Source organism: Leopardus geoffroyi, chromosome C1 (genome assembly GCF_018350155.1).
Source record: "Leopardus geoffroyi isolate Oge1 chromosome C1, O.geoffroyi_Oge1_pat1.0, whole genome shotgun sequence".
In the NCBI taxonomy this organism is placed as follows: Eukaryota; Metazoa; Chordata; class Mammalia; order Carnivora; family Felidae; genus Leopardus; species Leopardus geoffroyi.
This window is the reverse complement of record NC_059328.1, coordinates 85,744,720-85,766,563: the sequence shown is the minus strand read 5'-3', so window position 1 is coordinate 85,766,563 and position 21,844 is coordinate 85,744,720. Positions and strand designations below refer to the sequence as shown.

At 38.6% G+C, this 21,844-nt stretch overlaps 1 protein-coding gene across 15 annotated transcripts in view; it reads right to left on the bottom strand.

The window, feature by feature from the left end:
* The window catches only part of CDC14A (cell division cycle 14A), a 188,864-nt gene that overhangs the window by 107,842 nt on the left and 59,178 nt on the right, over positions 1 to 21,844 (bottom strand). For all 15 annotated transcript variants that reach the window (XR_006712541.1, XM_045478431.1, XM_045478425.1 and 12 more), the window contains one exon: positions 15,787 to 15,866. Coding sequence is in view for 14 of the 15 variants with exons in the window: in XM_045478431.1 (XP_045334387.1) it covers positions 15,787 to 15,866 (80 nt within the window). In the remaining variant the exon portion in view is untranslated. The remainder of the gene's footprint in view (positions 1 to 15,786; positions 15,867 to 21,844) is intronic.

The window sequence follows — 21,844 nt, the reverse complement described above, 5'->3', positions numbered from 1 at the left end:
TCTACATATGTAAATCTGATTTCAAGACATTTTTTTAATGCTATCTGAACTCACGGGTCAGTGCAAAGCAAAGTAGCCCCTTTTCCAAATATCATGTAAAGACAAACCATGTATTAAAAAGCAAATTTTAATGGACTAAACCAGAGAAAGGTATAGCTTGGGATCTAAGACAAAATAGCAGTTTATATAAAGAATCACATACTCCTTTGCAGGCACTTGTCTCTTTGGGTCAAGGTTTCAGAATCTTTCATGTGTCATGGACCCCTTAGAAATCTGATGAAACTTGTGAACCCCTCTTCTCAGAATGATGTTTTTAAATGAATAAAATAAAATATATATGAATAACAGAAGACTAATTCGATTAAATTTATCAAAATATTAAAAAAATAATTTATAAGACCATATTTAATTATTTACTGTTTTATTAATATGTAACAAGACCTAGTAGGTCTAGTGATGACTATAATTTTGAAGAAGGAATGAACATAAATAATAAGAGATATGAAATATATAAGATGCATGTAAAAATTATAATGGGATATAAAAATGTCTGTAATTTCTATTGTGACATTCATATTGCTAATACTACTATAATTTATTTCCAACATTTATAATTGAATATAATTAAGATAAGTGAAAACAAAGACACTTTTTGTCATCCAAACTCAGTGACTCTCTGAACTATCTCCGCAGACCCAAGATTAAAAATTACTACTTCAGTAAAGAAAAAATAAAACAAAAACAAAAACTTTCTTATTTAAAATAGTAAAACAATTTTAAGAACTGGAGGCGCTCTTATTCTCTGAAGTATATTTTCCCATGCCTAGACTCACCTAAATGAATTCGCATAGATAAGTCACAGAAATGCTCCAGACCCAGTCTTTCTGACTGCAAAGTTTGGTGAGACTATCATGATATCTCTTGGCCTATCACAGCCACAAGTTTTACCAGTGACTGAAAAGAGAGCTCTGGTGACCTGGTGATCAAATCTATAGACCTGAGAGAGGAAGACGAGTTAACATGCCATGTGACAGAATTAGGATATAAAGCAGTCACAGCAGGATGGAAAGACAGGCAGAAATTTACAGCTTGAAATATAATAAGGGATGCGATAAAATTAGGTCACATTCTCAGAACTGGGGAGAGGAGATGACACACCAAAGGACATTACACCCATTCCTCAGGAGAATTAATCTTCATGACAGCCGCACAAGGACAAATAGGTTCCCAAACCTGCCTCCATACTGAGCAGGAGAAATGGCTTATTAGTGGAACCTGGCTCCTACTTAGACAAAGGAGAGCAGCTATAAAAGTGAACAGACACAAAAACATGTTATATGTTCTCTGGGGGGAAAAAGTGAGAGAAAGAGAAGGTAGAGATGACAGACTGAACACATGTATCTACCAAATCCACACTAAAAAGAGAATTTTGAAAGGCTTTTTAAGAAAGAAATCCAACAAGCTCAGGGAGAATAAGAGAGCAGAAGATAGCAATAAAATTGTGAAAGCTGGAAATCAGAGGAGTGGTAGTAAATTAGAAAACCAAGAAAAGGGAATATTAAGGTGACAAAGCCAGAGAATCCACCTAATTAATACTAGAAACGTCCCATAAGGCTCAGGAATTGGCAGCACTGGGTTCTTCTGGAGGTAGAATGAAGGAAGTGACTGACATAAGATTGAAAGTCCACTTAAGAAGCTGAGAGATTTTATTCTATAAAAGAAACATTATCTCCCATGTTACAAATCAATCTTCCCTGCTTCCCTTCCCTTCCCTCAACCACCCAATACAGTCAGAAGCATCTAAGAATGATTGGCCCTGGAAGACAGCAAAATACCTGCCCCATACTACGTTCAAGTTTGAATTGGAGGATTGCTTCAGGATTATTTTTCACCTATTTTTTCCTAACAAATGGAGATGGAGGTTAGGAAAATACCAGGCTCCGTTAACTACAGAAGTCCCTTTGAGTCTGAAACTGTATCATTATTCAACACAACTGATGATCACTTTCTTCTCCAGGTATCTCCTCTGGGTCCTTCCCAACAGAATTTAAACACGTTCAGGTCTCTACCATCTTTAAAAGAAAGAAAGAAAAAAAAAAAAAAAAAACTGTCCCAAACTTTCTTGACTCGACATCTCCCTTCAACCACCACCCTCTCTTGAGACTCCTCTTTAAAACAAGACTTCTTCAGGGGCGCCTGGGTGGCTCAGTTGGTTGAGCATCCGACTTTGGCTCAGGTCATGATCTCGCAATTCATGAGTTCAAACCCCGTGTCAGGCTCTATGCTGACAGTTCAGAGCCTGGAGCCTGCTTCCGATTCTGTGTCTCCCTCTCTCTCTCTGCCCCTCCCTTGCTCATGCTCTGTCCCCCGCTGTCTCTTAAAAAGTAAAATAAAACATTTAAAAAAATTTTTAAAACAAGACTTCTCTGAAGAATTACTTCTCCCCCTGCTCCATTTTCCCTCCTCTCACATCTTAACACCCTCTGATCTGTTTCCACCCTCGTCCACACCACAAACATGTCACACTAAAGTTACCAATTATCTTCATATTGCTACGCCTGGGGGGCTTTGTTTTTAATAGAGATAAAATTCACAATTTATCCTTTTTAAAGTGTACAAGTCAGTGATTTCTTTTAGTATATTCACAATTCCTATTACCACTAATTCCAAAAGAGCTATAGCCCCCGAAAAAGAAATTCGGTGCCCATTTACAGTGACTGCTCACTTTCCCTCCCCACTTGCAGGCAATCAGTAATCTACTTTCTGTCTCTCTGGATCTGCTTCTTCTAAACCCAGGGAACATTTCCCAAGCATCATTTTACTGAATTTGTCAGCAATAATAATACTCCTTTGAATACTGTCTTCATTGGCTTCCTGGATTTTTCTTCTACATCTCCACACACTGATACTACCCAATCTCCTTGGCAAAGCCATCCTTCTCCTCCAAATCCTTAAAAGTTAGAGCTTCTCAAGGTTCAATCCCAGACTCAAATTCTTCTCACTCCATGCCCTCTCCCTAGTCCAGGACGAGTTCCCATGTATCAGCATCACCTGGATGGTTCCTTAAACTCAGAATGCTGGACCCCACCAGAAATCCTGATCCAATGGGGGCAGAACCTGAAAATCTGCATTTCTAACAGGTTTCCAGGAGGGTACTGATGAAGCTGGTAGAAAGGAGCACATTTTGAGAACTGCCCTACACAATCTAATCCATATAAACTGCCATCAATCTACCAATGACCCTCAAATTTCTGTCTCTAGCACAAACTCCTTAAAACTGCAAAACAGGGGCACCTGGGGTGGCTCAGTGGATTGAGCATCCGACTCTTGGTTTCGGCTCAGGTCATGATCTCAAGGTTCATGGGAAACTCCCTCTCTCTGCCCCCCCCCCCACTTGCTCTAACTCTCTCTCTCTGTCTCTCTAAATAAATAAATATATATTTTTAAACCACATACATGACCTTCTCATTTGGGTGTCTTAAGGCATCTCACATTCATTGTGAAAGAAGACCCTCTTGCAGCTGTCCCCCCAAAACAACAACGATAATCCAGTCCTCCAGCGCTATCCCGTAAAAGAGGCAGCTTCCACAACCCCTCACGCTAGAACTCAGACGTCCTTGCATCTCTCATTCCCCTTATCCTGTCCACCACAGTGTCCCATTACCTTCCCCTCTTAACTGCCTGCACTGACTTCTCTCTGATACCCCGCCCCCGCCACCTCTCAGGTGGACTCCCGCAACAGCTTTTCCACCCCCCACCTCTCCTTGCTAATCAGTCTTCTAGCAGCAACCACAGTGATATCTGTTTTAAAGCACATCAGATCCAGTCACTCTTCGACTATAACCCTTCACTGACTTCCGCTGTTCTCACAGGAAAGTTCAAAATGTCAACGAATGTATCCTGGTGATATCTGGCCCTGCCTGTGTAGGCCTCCTCATTTTATGCTCCTCTACAATCTGCCCATCACACCTTGCCTGAGGTCCTCCGAGAGGGCTCTCTGATCTCACCACAGGACCTTTGCTCCTGCTGGTCACAGGTCACCTGCTGCCTTCTGCCTAAGTTACCCTACCTGTCCTTCAGATCCCAACTCAAAGATCAAAGTCTCCAGGGAAAAACTTCAACCCCACCCTGGCTAGAGCAGGTCCCCAACTTTTTTTTATTGTACTTAATCAACTATAGTTTGACATATCGTGGCAAGCTTATTTGATTCTCTGCCTCTCTCTGTAACAGCCTCAAAGAAGACAGGATCTATACATTTTTTACTTACCCTTCTCTCCCTAGTACCTAACATACTGCTTAGCACAAAATAGAGATATTGAATAAACATTTCAATTAAGTAAAGGAGCTTGTCAAGTGATATTAAACACACTTTTATTTTAACCCAGACACTTTAGAGAGACTATAAAGAGCTTTTACAACTTACATCACTACACTAATGTGATATAAAGTTTTAAACTCCCACAGTTTTTATCGCAACTACAGCTCCCAATTGTTTATGTAACTCCCAGTTTGCTTTTTCACTCATTTATCAATGTATTCATTCACTCATTCATTCACTCATTCATTCATATTTATTGAGCCAAATATTTACTGAGTTGAATAAGAGGACATGTATTGTTTGTTACTTCTCCCACAAAGGACCACTGAAATCCACAGACTTCAACTGTGGGAAAAAGTATGCACACCCAATGCTATCTGGGGACACCACAGCCCTTACCTTTATCTGTCACGATAGTTTTACCATGCATTGCATTAACTCCCTTAAATAGGTAAACACCATGCTGCTCTTCATTCAGAGAGAAGTTCATATCCCAACACCCAGGGTTTCTAATCACTCATCTCTACTGAAGAAGAAATCCTACATTCCTCCCCAATATGGAAGATTAAGGTTACAGACAACAGTTGTTTAGACACATCCAAATACAAATTTAACCCAACCTCATGCTAGACCATCTAAACTCCATCCATCACAACAACTCTCTTTGTAAGTGTGACGTCCAGCATAGTAGCCAAATGAACCATGAAAGTATTATGAAATGATTATAAAAATCCACTAACTATGACCTTGGGAGTGGCTGGCAGTCAACAAATATTTGTTGAATGAAAAACTAAATGAATATTTGAATAGATGAAGCAACTGGAACTTTATTATATTTTTGCATTTATTTTCCAGAGAAGCAATAGAAGAAACATTAAATTTAAAAAAAAATTTTTTTTTTAACGTTTATTTATTTTTGAGACAGGGAGAGACAGAGCATGAACGGGGGAGGGGCAGAGAGAGAGGGAGACACAGAATCGGAAGCAGGCTCCAGGCTCTGAGCCATCAGCCCAGAGCCCGATGCGGGGCTCAAATCCACGGACCGCGAGATCGTGACCTGAGCTGAAGTCGGACGCTTAACCGACTGAGCCACCCAGGCACCCCATAAATTTAAGAAAACTAGAACCACCATCCACAATAAGATAAAAAGAGAAAGTGCTGAATCCCACTATTGTCATAGAGCATAGGCTCCCACAAAGTGATTACTGAATATTCAAGAATTTTCAGAACCCAAATTAGCACTGGTGGCTGTATTTACACCACAGAAATCAACAAACCCTTTTTACTTACAGAGCCTGTTTACCAACATACCACTGCTTGTAGCCTAAGAATCTAGACATCACTGTGAAAGAAGCAACCTTATAAATGTTAATAATGAGGAGCCAAAACGGGAGATGAAAGAACATATTCACACAAAGCAATAAGAAGGCATTTCCGGTAATGAAGCTGTTGGAAATAAAGAAAGAACAAAGAACAGAGTCACGGGGTTTAAAATGTAGAGACTACAGGGGCACCTGGGTGGTTCTGCCGAAGCGTCTGACTTCAGCTCAGGTCATGATCTGGTGGTTCATGGGTATGAGTCGCATGTTGGGCTCTGTGCTGACAGCTCAGTGCCTAGAGCCTGTTTCGGATTCTGTGTCTCCCTCTCTCTCTGCCTGTCCCCCATTCACACTCTGTCTCTCTCTGTCTCAAAAATAAACAAACATTAAATAAATAAATAAATGAATAAATAAATAAATAAATAAATAAATAAATAAATAAATAAAATGTAGAGACTACACTAAAGAATACAAAAGAGCTGACAGAAGAAACATCGTGGATGGCTATGATCTACGTATGTTTTAATTCCATGACTCTCTGTGAGTTCTCTGGATAACAAATAGTTAGGAGGTATGCCAATATCTTCAGAGCAATGGGTTGGAAAGCATCTCAAAGATTCATCTAAGCACCTTCCAAGCACTGACCTAAATCCAACTACACAACCGCACAAGAACATGAGCTTCTTGTTAAAAAAAAAAAAAAAAAATTTTAACGGTTATTTATTTTTGAGACAGAGAGAGACAGAGCATGAACGGGGGAGGGTCAGAGAGAGAGGGACACACAGAATCTGAAACAGCCCCAGGCTCTGAGCTGTCAGCACAGAGCCCGACGCGAGGCTCGAACTCACAGACTGTGAGATCATGACCCGAGCTGAAGTCGGACGTTCAACCGACTGAGACACCCAGGCGCCCCAAGAACATGAGCTTCTTAAGGACCGGTAATGTGTCCTTTATGTCTGCATGCCCAGAATCTAGCACAGTGTTGGGTCCATTAATGTTTTAGATGTCAAATGAATGAATAAATGATCACTACCAGGAAATCATTCATCTTATATCTGAACAACTCTAGTGGCTGGGAACAACTGACCCAACAAAACAAAAATTATATAAAACAATTTTGAATCATAAACTATGTACGATAGTGAAAATTCAATCTAGGTCATTGCTGTCCAACGGAAATATGATGCTGTCCACAAAAGAGAACCAAAATTATAATTTTAATTTTGTTCAAAACCATATTTAAAAAAGTAAAAAGAAACAAGTGAAATCAATTAGTAACATATTTTCTTAATCAACATAATTATAAAGAAGACATTTTATATTTTTTATACCAAATCTTCAAAATCCAATATATATCTTTAACTTACAGTCTCAGTTTGGACTAAACAAATTTCAAGTGCTCAAAAGCACACAAAGCTGCTAGCTACCATACTGGACAGTTCAGCTCTAGACTATATTGTATGGATACCTGGGAACTAGACAATGCCCCAAAATATTCACATAATTATCCAAACTATACTTGACTTCCAGTCTCTGAACAAATTCATGACACATATGTACTAGCTCCAGAGAAAAGAAAGAGCTGATTGCTTGTATCACCTAGACTACAAGATGAAAAGGTATTTGATGAGAATTCGAAGGGAGAACAGAGCCATCTCCCACTCAAAGAGCAAAATCAAATGACTTCATGGGGCAGCAAAATCAAAAGCTGAACACAACCAGTACCTAACAAACACAGAACACAGAATCTCCTGCTTTTCAGATTTAATGTAAGGCCATACAGTAATCTCTCTGTTCATCTTAAGAAATGGATATGTAAAAATTCATTTCTAAATCATGGCTTAAAAGGTTACATAAAGTCAGCAGAATAGGATCTGTTTAGAACTAACAATAACGGGCACCAAAAAAACAGATCAAGCACTGTGCTCTGGGCCTTTTATCAACATGTGAGTGCCACCCATTTAACCACATTAATTCTGCTTCACAGATAAAAATCGTAGTAAATTGTCTTTAATCCAGGTATCGAAAAGAGCTTCATCTACAAGACATTCAATAAAATAACTATGTTCATTAATGTAAATGATTGCAATCTTTTTCTAAACCACCTTTATCACTGACTCTTCAGTAGAAAGTCTGGTAACACCCATCTGGGACCGTAAAAATAAGAATAACAAAAAAAGTTATCTGAACCAATTTTCACATTGAAGCACTGCCATGTTCCAAAAACAGAACAGATGTAACTCACTTCCTTACATGTAGTTAGTGGGTCATAAAGACCCTGACAGTTGTTTCTGTTCTCAGATCCTATATAATGATGCTTATTTACCACTATAACAAGAAAAATCTGATAAAGAGACTGCTTTTCATGGTAGTCCAAGTTACTCAACATGCCCTAGCTGTTGAGAATGGATTCAACAGTTTGTACTGGATAAGCCATCTACTTTTATCTATTTTCAACACTCAGGAAACTGGCACAACCTCAGTACTCAAAACTAATGCAGATCTTTCTCATCATACCAAGCATTAAAAACAAAGGTTTATTAAACATCCATGAGGGCAGAAATAACCCCAAAGATCACCACTGAGAAGCAAAGAGGTAGCCATCAGAAGGAAAAATTGAAAACGAAAATAAAATCTTTAAAAGGATAAAATAAATTGTTTCTATATTTTTGATACTCAAGAGAAAAACATGGTAAGGAAAACTTTCCCTTTGAAATACAAAGTTAGTTGCTAAACACACTTTGACAAAAATCACAATATCATATTTAAGTTAACAAATATCTGGCTCAACGTTTCCTGTGAAGAGATAGATTTTATAATAACATCTAACATCTACCAGCACATGTTTACTTTGCTTTAGAAGAAAGAAGGCAGCCTAATGCCAAGTTCTAAGTGGTTGACCCCTTTGAGCCTTTGTTCAGAGAGCTACAAGTTCTGGCATGCCCAGATGATCTAGAGTCATTGCTTCAGAGATTTCCCACTAAGACTCAGCCACATTAAGACACAGCTCAGCAACAGGGATATCACTAAGGGTCATCCCCAAAACACAACAAACCCCTCCCTTAATACAAACAGTACAGATTCATTTTAATGACAAATGTCATTAAAGGACTGCCTTTGGGAGGTTTGTGGGTCCTCTGGTAAGAAAGGTTTTCTAGTCTCACACGTGCTGTAAGAGAAAAGTTGTATGTTCCTGTTCATAGTAGATAAAATGCTATCATTTGACAAGCCATCTATTTCCAAGACTCTCAGGAAACAACATAAAAACAGTTCCACAAATGACAGCATATTATTCTAATCCCAAGAGATCCACTTTGTTCCACACAGGTGTGGATCAGGAAATGTGTCCTAGAATGTTTCAGAACACTGGTGCTGCCGGATAGGAACAGAAACTGCAGGGAGTGGGAAGGGATTCAGGATGAAGTACTTTGGAAGAGCTGGCGTTAAACTAAGTCAAACAGATCTCTCTATTACTCAGAGCCATTCAGAATCTTTAAAATGAGAATGTGCTTTTCATTTTTTTATTTTAAGTTTATTTATTTTGAGAGAGAGAGTGAGCACATGAGCAGGGGAGGGCAGAGAGAAAGGGAGAAAGAGAATCCCAAGCAGGCTCCTCACCATCATCATGGAGGCCAAGGTGGGGCTCAAACTCACAAACTTCAAGATCATGGTCTGAGCAGAAACCAAGAGTCCTACGTTCAACTGAGTGAGCCACCTAGGCACCCCAAGAATGTGCTTTTTAAACCTCCAAGACGGAGAGTTCTAAACTTATTTGACCTTTGAATCTTTTTATTATTTTTATTTTTATTTTGCCACAGCAGATCACATAGAGCCATGTTTCTCAAACTTGGCAGCATACTGGAATTATGTAGAAAGTTTCTGAAAATCCCAATACCCAAACCTAATACCCCAGACCAATTATGTCAACATTTCCAGGAGTAGAACCAGGCACCAGTATTTTTTAAAACCTCTCAGACTTTTTAAAACCAAGTATAAGAGGGGCGCCTGGGTGGTGCAGTCGGTTAAGCGTCCGACTTCAGCCAGGTCACGATCTCGTGGTCCATGAGTTCGAGTCCCGCGTCGGGCTCTGGGCTGATGGCTCAGAGCCTGGAGCCTGTTTCCGATTCTGTGTCTCCCTCTCTCTGCCCCTCCCCCGTTCATGCTCTGTCTCTCTCTGTCCCAAAAATAAAATTAAAAAAATAAATAAATAAATAAATAATAAATTAAAAAAATAAAAATAAAAAAAAAATAAAACCAAGTATAAGAACCAACATAACTTTGGGAAATACTACCTATAGGTCTAGCCTCTTCCCCAAGCTAAAATAAAATAGCTACACAAAAATGCATTCCTGGGCCTATCCAGGAAGAGACTTGCAAAAAAAAAAAAAAAAAAAAAAAAAAAAAAAAAAAAAACAAAATAGAAAAACTAAACTAATAGTTGGAGATGGAATAGAAAAACTAAACTAATAGTTGGAGATGGAACATTCAACATTCAACCAGCTTTATTCCATTGGGTATCAGCAGAGCACCCTTACCTCAGCCTCACCTCTGTACCTAGTCAATGTTTGTCATGTCATGCTTTCTGTATTTGTCTTCAAAACTGGGACTCTGGATGTTCTTTATTGTCTGTACTGTTTCACTCCCCACTTAATATTATATGTCATAGAAAACTTGACTTTAGCAGATTTATGAATCATCATCGATACTAAAAAAACTTACCAAACTGACACATATGGATCAATAAACAAAGAAGTAAGTGTAAAACAAATTTAAAAGCACAAAAGACATCAAAATGAAGAGTTGTGCAATTTCCATGTTTTGCAAGTCTTAGAGTTTTCACAAATACTGTTTTATGAACGTCAGAGAATGCAGATTTGAAAACCACAGCCACTGACTGCCAAGAAAACAATCTGAGAACTGCACTCAGAGTTGGTGGTCTCATGGGACCTTAGACAAGCACAATTAATATGAGTTTGTAGAACAATTGGTCAATAGTATAGACTATGAATCTGGTAGGACGCTGAAAGGAAAAGTACCTAAGAAGATTCACACCAGGCTTGCCAATTCAAACTCTGCTGACTCTGACCCTAGAACTGAAAGGCCCTTGTTCCCTGGAAGGCCAACTGACAAGCCAACACTAAAGATGGATGGACTCAAAGAACTGAAGTAGGTGAAAAATACCCTCTTCCTCTAGTTTTCAGCCAACGTCACTCTTGACAAACACATTGGCTATCCTTAATACAAGCAAAAGTACATTTTTTGACACATTTACTTTACAATTAAATGGAACATCCTAATACTGACTTGCAAACAGTAACATCACAACAAACACTCCTTGAGTGTCACAACAGCCAGAAATTCAACTATCTCTAAAGTCTACTATAATCAATGTCATAAAGACTAAGCAGTAAATGGGGATTCGGGTGAAGGTGGTCAAAGGTACAAACTTTCAGTTATAAAATACCTACTGAAGATGTAATGTAGGACATGATGACTACAGTTAACACTGCTGTTAGACTTGAAAGTTGCTAAGAGAATAGGTCCTAAAAGTTCTCCTCAAAAGGGGGAAAAACTTTTTTTTGTAACTCTTTGACATGACGGATGTTAACTAAATTTATTGTGATAATCATTGATGTCAATTACATCTCAATAAAACTGGGTGAAAAAAAAGAATAGGCAGTAAAGTTACCCAACTCTTTTTATTTTTATTTCCCTCGTCTTTACAGAATGTTTACTTAAGGTAATATAAATCTATAATCTACAGTTTTTTAAGATAAATCCAAAAGAAAAACCTCAGTCAGACAGTCCTTTTAGTTATAGTAATGTGCCTGTACTGCAAACATCATAATGTATAATATCCTGCCTAACCTACCATGATAAAAGACAACCTAAGCCATGCAAATGAAATCACAGCACCTAAAATCAACACCTGGATTGTTATTTTCCAGTTTTCATCCTAGCATGAAAAGGCAATCGTGGTGCCTACCTCTAACATCTCCTCCAATCCCCAGTTTCAGGTTTAAACCTCCTTCTTCAGTATTCCCATAGTACCTATCTCCTGAATTGAACAAAGCACGACAATTGTCTTACATACCTACACACTTACAAACTATGCACTGAGTTCCCCAGAACAAATACCTTGCTGTCCTTATCCTCCTAAGATCCATAAGACTATTACAGTGGCTAGCACAGAAAAATCCATAAATAAATTAATGTATCTATTCCCTGGCACACAAATAAGAGCCCAATCCCAGTCCTCAAGAGAAGAGTCAGCCATATTTGGTGAAGAGTCACCCATGCAAACAAATAAATACAATACAAAACATTTGCTTTAATTATGTATGTAGCAAATGTAATACACAAAATGCAATACACAAAATATAATGGGGAATTACAGGCAAAGGACCTACCAAGCCTCTCTAGAAAAATGAGGAAAGGCTTCACAGAAGAGATTGCTTAGATACATTTTTATTAAATGAATAAATCTTGAAGAAGAGCATTATTTAAGTTCACAGGAGCCTTAAAACTTCTTTATTAGAAAGACATTAAAAGTATAGAGCACAAATGGAAACAGGAATTTGATGGAGGGGCACATAAAGATACCAGCCATACTTTGACAAGCCTTCAAACTGGTCTTCATTTTTTAAAAACTTTAAATAATAAAGCAATTGCACTTAAATAGAAGTTCTTTCAAGGCTTCTTGTTTTTTAAATAAAAGTGTTAAGGCAGGAGTAGATTTAAAAAAAAAAAAAAATCTTAGGGTGGGGCACCTGGGTGGCTCAGTCGGTTAAGCGCCAGGCTCTTGATTTCAACTCAGGTCATGATCTCACAGTCGTGGGATCAAACTCCATGTCTGACTTTATGCTGAATGTGGAGCCTGTTTGGGATTCTCACTCCCTCTCCCCCTGCTATTCTCTCTTGCTTTAAAAAAAAAAAAAAAGTCTAGGGGCCCCTGGCTGGTTCAGCAGGAAGAACACGCTACTCTTAAGAGCCTGCTACTCAGGGTCATGAGTTCAAGCTCTATGTTGGGTGTAGAGATTGCTTAAATAAATAAAAACTTTTTAAAAAAACGTTTTTAAAAATCTAGACAATGAAAATTATAATTTAGCAACAAATAGTGTAAGAAACCTAGTGGATGACAGAATCCAGATTACAAATAAAGGCCAAGGCAATGATGGCTGACCAGAACTGTAAGATGGTTGTTAACAATATTACATTAGCCTTAGTTGGCCTGAGGTAGAGACTAAAATCAACTCACATCTTATCTTGATTAGGAAAAAATTAAGCTTCTTCAGTCTAATTCAAGAAAACTATTCTGGAATAGTATTCTTTCAACTAAATTCTTTACTAAAATTTAAAAAAAATAGGAGGGGAGCAGACACCTAGCTGATTAAGTTGGAAGAGCAAGCAACTCTTGATCTTGGGGTCATGAGGTCAAGCCCCATGTTGGGTATAGAGAGTACTTGAAAAAATAAGTAAATAACAATAATAATTTTAAAAATTAATGCTTTACTGAATCATAAATATACTACTTTGTGGTATTTTCTTTTTCAAATGTATAGTTTATGAAGAGTTTGGAGTTAGAAATAAACACAGCTTAATATAAACACAACTCTTGATGTCTTGGGTTATCAGAAAGATACAACTTAGAGTGCAGGGCGCCTGGATGGCTCAGTCGGTGGAGCATCTGACTCTTCGTTTCAGCTCAGGTCATGATCTCATGGTTCGTGTGCTCGAACCCCAAGTTGGGCTCTGTGCTGACAGCAAGGAGTCTGACTGGAATTCTCTTCTCTCTCCCTCTGTCTATCCCTCCATCACTTGTGTCCATGTGCTCGCTCTCTTTCTCTCTCCCTTCTCAAAATAAATAAACAAATGTTAAAAAAATGAAAGCTCAGTTTAAGTGAGTCTGATCCTTTCCCAAATCTCTGTCAGAATTAGTCTTGTCTTCCATTTTTGTACAACCTAACTATTTGACAGTTAATTATGTGCCTAGAGGTCTGCCTGCCCCAACTAGAAGCTGAGATCATTAGGAAGAAATACTTCCTATTCATATTTATATCCTTGTGGAAAATCCTTATTTCTTATTAATAATAGTAACAGTACTAATAACAAGGAGAAAAACAAAAGCCAGGCATAATCATAAATGAATTACTTCATTTAATCCCCAGGATAGCCCTAAAGCCATTTTACAGAAAAGGAAACTGAGGCTCAGAGAGAATAAATAACTTGCTCAAGGTGCTTGTACTTACCACATGTAGTAAAAAGCAGAATGAGCCTTTAAACCCAGTGTCTCGGCCTCCAAGACATATATTCTTAACCACTTTGTTTAAAACTTAGTAGAATGATTAATATTATTATTATTACCACAATGGACTGAAGGTTAGTGTCCCCCCCAAAATGCACATGTTGAAATCCTAATCCCCAAGCTGATGGTATTAGGAGGTGGGACTTTTGGGAGGTGATTAGGTCATGAGGGTGAAGCCCTCATGAAGGGGATTAGTGCCGTCATAAAGGGCACCCCAGAGATCATTCTCACTCTCATTCTACCATGTGAGGATACAAGTTAGCAGTCTGCATCCCTCACCAGAACGTGACCACCCAGATCCCGCCTCCAGAACTGAGAAATACCTTTCTATTGTTTATAAGCCACCAAGTCCATGGCACTTTGTTACACCAGCCCAAACTGATTGAAATAAATTATCTTTTTCTAAAAGTTAGGATTGTATTTTACAAAGGACTTTCAAATTATAGAAGCCAGTAGAAGGGGAAGGCAAAAAACAAGCTTTGTCTCCATGTTAAAAAGCTCCTATACGTAAACTGTCAGTTTTTATCTGTCCTTCAATCGCTAATTCGTTCATACTCTAGATTGCTGGAGGACATTTTCCTCTCACTACTCTCCTCTGACTTCACTGAGACAGTCAAGCGGATCAAGAAGATCAAGCACATTAGGGCAATATCTCCCCCATTCCTCCTCCCCACCTTGGCACCCACCCTGTGCCTAATTAAGGCCCTCTCCTGTGGCCTGAGAAACAGAGGTGGGAGCCCCTTGGATCTTAAGGGAGTTAGTATTGATTTATTCATTCAAATATTTACTAAGAGCACTTTTAAGTGTCGGGCACCAGGACCTGTCCTCTGAGTTTACAGGACAGTAAGGAAGTCAGACAAAGAGGCATCCTCAATCTTTGCTATTCCTTCTGTTCATTGTAATTGGTAATATGAGATTAGTAACAACAATAAGAAATGCATATGCTTGTAGGTTTGGGCATACAAATAAGCAAAAAGGTAAAACTGTTAAAATCATTCATAATTCTATCAGAAATGACTGTTGTAGGAGTTTGGCTGTATGTTCCCTTCCATTTTTTAAACAGGCTCAAGTTTACCTGAAATTTTTAAAAGACCATCAGCTGATGGGGCACCTGGGTGGCTCACCTGATTAAGCATCTGACTCTTGGTTTCAGCTCAGGTCATAATCTCACAGTTCTGTGACTTTAAGCCCCACATCAGGCTCTGCACTGATCCTATGGAACCCACTTGTGACTCCCTCTCCCTCTCTCTCTCTCTCTCTGTCTCTCTCTGCTCCTTCCCTGCTCACTCTCTCTCTCTCCCAAAATAAATAATAAACTTAAAAAAAATTTAAAGACCTTCGGCTGATACTTAAAAAAATATTTCCCAACACTGTAATGAGAGACAGCCTTCCTCAAGACATAGAAAGGGTTCAAGGAGAAAATTAATTCCTAAAAAGAAAAAGCTAGGGGTGCCTGGGTGGCTCAATTAGTTGAGCGTCCAACTTTGCATCAGGTTGTGATTTCATAGTTCATGGGTTTGAGCCACACGTCAGACTCTGTGCTGACAGCTCAAAGCCTGGAGCCTGCGCTGAGTTCTGTGTCTCCCTCTCTCTCTGCCCCTCCCCACTCGTTCTCTCTCTCTCAAAATAAGTTAACCCCAAAAAATATTTTTTAAAAAGCGATTTTATTCTTACTTAGATGGGGAGGGGGGGAACTCTACAAAAATAAAATACAAACTAACATCTCTTTTATTCCATACAACATCATAGTCACAGTCTAAAGACAATTAAAAAACAGTAATCCAACTCTACAGCGGCAGCTGCCTAGCCAAGTGCCATTAGCCCAAGTCTCACAAGAGTTATACCTGAATGGAAGATAGGGGGGGTTTGAGCCAGATAGCAGTGCTCTGTAGGCTTCTTCTGGTGTCTTCTTTAAGTAGATTACCTAAGACAGAGAAATAACAACATTTAGAACACCATCAAAGAATGATACAAAACTAATTTAACTACTCACCAAATTTGCATTTCCCCTTTTCCACTCTGACAAACTGTCAGTCATGGTGACAATTAATGCTGACCTTTAAAAGATAGCAACTGAGCTGCCAAAATTTCTTTTCCAGCTTGAAGCTGAGCTGCAGCCTTTGGCTGAGGAATGGATAGAGCTTAGAGACAGACGGCAGATCCATAAAGAGGCCATCCAGGGCTGTTTACAAGGCGCATTGAACACGCACAATGGCAGTGCTTTCCCTTTGGGGAGCAGAACAATTCTACTTCCATTATTGGATTGTGCACTGTCAGCACAATAAAATAAAGTACAGTAAAATAAAATCACAACGAAGCGGGTGAAAATGAATGCAGGTAAGAGCATTAGAAAACACACTGGCTGGACTGTTGATATCCAAGATACTTAAATCCCTCTGGTCCAGCATGATAAACTAATCTTAAAGAAACAAAAATGAGCTCTTAAAACCAGTAAACAACTTAATCAACATATTGACTATATGATATGTGGCAGGCACTGTATCAGGTACTTCTGTTCTTGTAATAGAATTTACATTCTAATGAGACAAAGACAATAATTAACAAAAATAAATACCATCTGAGTTAAGTGCTCAAAAGGAAATAAACAAGGTTCTGGAAAGAGAATAGAAAGGGGCTTGCTTGAGAGGGGTGCCCGGGAGACATATAGGGTAAGATATGCAGGGGGAAACCCAGGGGAGAGCAGGGGGAAAGGAAGAACGGCTTGCCAGGCAGTAGGAATCACAAGGGCCACCATCCTTGCAAGGGAAAGAGTGTGGTGAGTTGGACAAGGGATCAGCAGTGTGGCTAGAACATGGGAAGGAGAAGCAACTAGTGGCCAAATAGTGAAGAGCAATACAAACCATTGGCAGACTTTGATTTTATTCTAAGTATAATGTAATATTCTAACTTGGGGCTGAGGGCATCAGTGCTTTTCCTCTATAGTTGGAATCAAATTTTATTCCTAAAAATCCTCTCCACCTAGAATTAATGGCATTATTTGAACACCCTGTACATTTCAACAAGAGGGGCAGAGTCTCAGTTCCTAAAAAGTAGGACTTTCCTCTTTACTTGCAAATTTTCTTTGAGTTTTGAGCTATCCCATTAGCAATATATTATGTGTATTTCCTTATTAATAATTTCAGGACTAGAAAATACCTCAATTCTGTCTTCTCTAAAGAAAGGAAACTGGGGTGCCTGGACGGTTCAGTCAGTTGAGTATCCAACTCTTGATTTCAGCTCAGATCATGATCTCAGCATCATGGGATCGAGCCCCGCATCAGACTCCACACTGAGCATGGAGCCTGCTTAAGATTCTCTCTTTCTCTCCCTCTGCCCCTCTTCCCCACTCTCACTCTCTCTCTCTCAAAGTCAAAAATAAAAAATAAACAGAAAACTAAAATAAAAACATAAAAGATACTTCTAGCTTTAAAAAGAAAGCTCCATATTCATTTGGCAAGTAAACCTGGAGGTCTGATAAGGCACAAACCACCAAAGCAAATTGAACATGAAACAAAAAACAGCACAGAAAATGAAACCACTGTAAAAGAACGATCTAGATGTGAGTCACTGATGCTACAAATGGAGAATCAGAACTCTAGTTGCAGCTCAAACAATCATAAAAATCCATTTAAACCAAACGTAGCTTTAAAGACCAATATTAAAACAGGATTTTGCTGTGCCCTAATGGGCAGGTTATACCCTATAAATAGAGTCGGTTATAATGCACTGATTTCTCAAGCCTGAAGATGCAGCAGTATCGCAAAGTTGACTACTGCTGCTAAAAGGGAAAGCTGCGGTAAAAGGCTTCTGTGTTTGGATTACATAATTAAAGCTTATACAGCAACCTTTGAAAAGCAAAAATACATTTCCCTCCTCAGGAGCAATTACATTAATTCCCTTTCATTTTGAGGCACCCATTCTGCAGGAGAGAGGTGACAGCCCACATGAAATACTTCTTTAGACTGGATACCCCACAGGGTACTCATCTTACCTGCATGACTTAGCACACATGACCCATGTTCTCACACTGTAAGATGAGAGTCTGTTTTTATTTTTATCCCAGTGCTCAATTATTAATAAGTGCAAAGTGAAACCCAGCAGAGGCCATCTAAATTCCAGGAAGATTCCAGGGGCAGGTAAATTCAGTGACCTTTTACAACCTGACAGTAGGTGAAATGTAATAAATGAGTGCATTACTGAATGCATGCAGGCTAGGGTCATTAAAATAACAAATTCTATTTAAAAAAAAAAAACAAACATGTCATGGATTCTTATGCCAGATCTTCTTAGATATGTCTCCTATTAAAAGAGAAAGAGAGACAGACTAGGCCTGATTAAAGCTCAGAAGAAAAGCAACATTTACTAAGCCTTGCTGCTGAGAAATCTGAAGCACAGGAAGGTAAGGAACTTGCCAAACTCACGCTGCTGTTCTGTGATGGAGTTAGAATTCGAACACAGATCTGACTCCAAAGCCCAAAGTACTTCCATTCGCCACATATGCTTGAAAATATAAACACAGGCCACAGCAGCACAAATTGGGAAAAAAGATTCCTACTCTTCCAAATTCTTAAATGCCATTCCACTTGACTTCTTAACACTAGGTGACTTCAAACTGTTAATAGTAGTCGTGTCTGAGAAATAGGGTTGGGAGAGGACTGGAGTGAGAAAGGAAAAGAGTACTTTCTACTTTACTGCATGTTTTACATTTATAGTTTCCACGTGTTTTACATTTTGTACTGACATGGATTAATTTGTTTTTCAAATGTAGAATAAATCAGTGAAACAGTAAACGTCTACTCTTTCTAAAAATAAAATCTATATTTAATATTCAAAAGTTGGGTGCCAGATATTCTAATTTTTCTAAAAATATTTTCTGAATAAAATTAATTTCAAAGCATCTTCTAAATATTTTTATTTTCCTTTTCTGCTTCCCAGGGAAAAAAATAATATGCGGTCTATTCTCTTCACTAGATATTAGCATATATAAACCCAAACTGAAAGGACCTTCCCAAACTTTTGAGTGATAAAACTTAACAAAAGCCCTCTGCATGGTGTTTGGTGTACCATTTTCCAATTACTAATTGACCCCTGGAAGAGTGAGCACATGCATTACTTTTATCAAAGGACACTACTCTTGCCAGGAAGTCCTAGAAAACTCTCAATAGAATAGCATTGGACATATGCTTTCTTATTTCTAACTACTAGAAGTAAACCAATTAAAGTGATTGTGTTTTTGCTTAATCAACTTTGATGCTAGGTACCAAGGATCCAAATAACTCTCTCAATTTCCTTTTTTAATTTTTTTAATGTTTTCTTTTATTTTTGAGAGGGAAAGACAGACAGACAGACCACGAGTAGGGAAGGGGCAGAGAGAGAGGGAGACACAGAACCTGAAGCAGGCTCCAGGCTCTGAGCTGTCAGCACAGGGGGCTCGAACCCACAAACTGTGAGATCATGACCTGAGCCAAAGTCGGACGCTTAACCAACTTGAGGCACCCAGGTGCCCCTAACTCTCTCAATTTCTTTACTAAAAGATTCTTAAAGAGCCAGCATTCTTAAATAAATAAATACATACATACATACATACATACATACCAGCCAAACAACCAACTAACCACACAATGGCTGCGAGTTTTTATTTAACAACATTATTAAAATTATAGTACTACAAGATAGCATAATTTATATGGTTTACCAATACACCAATGTTTCCCACACTTCAACTAATCGTGCATCAACCTACCCTACTTCGGCAACCACACAAAGCACCCTGTATTGCCATCTCTCTTTAAATAGACATACTCTTTTAAACCAATTTATTCTCAAGTGTTTTACATCATTGCTATTAATTGAAAACCAATATCATTTGCCATATAGAGTCTAGACATAAATGAATATTAAAATACATAATTTAACATTTTTAAATCGTGTGCATACCACACATTGAGAAACAATGCTGAAAAATATCAAGTTTGGACTAATCTTATAGAAGAATAGCAAACCAACCTGGGAAGTTAATAATATCCTCTTAGAATTAATCCGCAAATACTCCTAAAACATTTCTTTCCACTAAATCCTATGGTCATTAAATCTTTAAAGCCTGTCAAAAAAATAATATATATGAATTTCAGAAGCATTTTGGAATTTACCATGATATTTCCTTACTCAGATAATTTAATCTTTCTGATACCTAAAAGGTGATTCTTCAAACAAATGGCTTACTATAGAAGGGCAGAAGCAGACCCTGAGTCACAAATTGCCTGATGGTCTTTCTCTGGGCACATTTGCTTCAGTTCTTACTCTGTTTCTAGCTTTGTTTTGAGGTGCTATTATTTCCCCCAAAAAGACTTACTATAAAATACAACATGTATACATGTACACAACCCTAATATAAAGACGAAACCTGTGCCCTCTTTTAATTACACTTATATTTTGTGGTCTGTAAAGTGGAAATACTCGTGAGGATTTGATTTGGCCATCTGAGAGCGTATTCTTTAGTTTTGGCATTTGATTTCCTGTTGTTTATTATTTTACTTGTTTGTAAAAGAGGAAATAAATGCTGAGAACAATCTTTCCCAGTCAGGTACTATCACTAGAACATTGACATAATAGCTGTGAAATCAGCATTCCAACAATTTCTGAGTCCATTAAATTTCTTCAAAATAGAAGTTTCCAGAAAACAGATGTTACAACTTGAAAATACTCTAGAAGCCCTAAAATTTACCAAATATGGGAGATTTAAACCAAAAGAGAAATTCTCTTTAAAAGTTTCAGACAACTAGGTTCAGCATATACAGAGTGTTAAATGGGGGCTTTACAACGATGTCCCCTATGTATGATATGTGCTTTGGGTTCTAATCCCTTAACAGTCACACCCCTTTCCCAAGCCCCATATAACTTAAAATCATCACACTTGCAAGACAGCAATTGAGGATGGGACGGGCAGAGGCAAAAAAAAAAAAAAAAAAAAAATTCTTTCCCTGGTAAAGCTAATCAGTTTAGAGCACCTCCTTGGTTTGAAAGCACCGCTCCTTAACTGGCTTCTCCCATCATCCCCCTGTGTCTGTCATCCAGAGTTCTTCCTGATCAGCCAAACTCAATCTCCAAAGTCACCTTTGACTCTGGCCTCTCCTTCAATGTGTCCACCCTCATCCAATCAATACCCTGACTGATTCTTTCTCTAGAGTCTCTGCAGCCTGGGGGTCTGAAACATAACATTTGGGGAGAGAAAAAAAAAGATACAAATATCTTTTCAAATTTTATAAAACCACCAGTAGGGTCCGTTCAATGACCTTGAGAGAGAGGCCCAAGCATGTGAAAGGCCCTGAATCTTAAACTTCATTCCTTTGCTGGCGAATCTGCATTTGATCTTTCTTTCATGACTATTGCCATCACCTTATTTCAAACCCTTATCATCACACGCTAAGACTAACGTGATTTCTCTCTGCCTCCACTCCTGCCTACTCCAGCAATTTTGGAACAGGATTTTAAGAGTCTCAATCATGCTCAAAAACCCCAGCCAGACTGCCCATCATTCACCAAGATAAAGTGCCAACTGATCTCTCTAGGTGAATTTCTTTTTTTTTTTTTTTTTAATGTTTTATTTATTTTTGAGACAGAGAGAGACAGAGCATGAGCAGGGGAGGGGCAAAGAAAGGGAGACACAAAATCTGAAGCAGGCTCTGAGCTGTCAGCACAGACCCAATGCGGGGTCAAACCCACAAACCGTGAGATCATGACCTGAGCCAAAGTCGGACCCTTCAGCGACTAAGCCACCCAGGTGTCCGGGTGAATTTCTCATTGTTACTTAAATGAACCACATCTGCTAGTCTGGACTCCTCACCATTCCCTAAGCATACTTGACACCTTCATCTGAGGTTTCTTCTGGAATACTCTCCACAC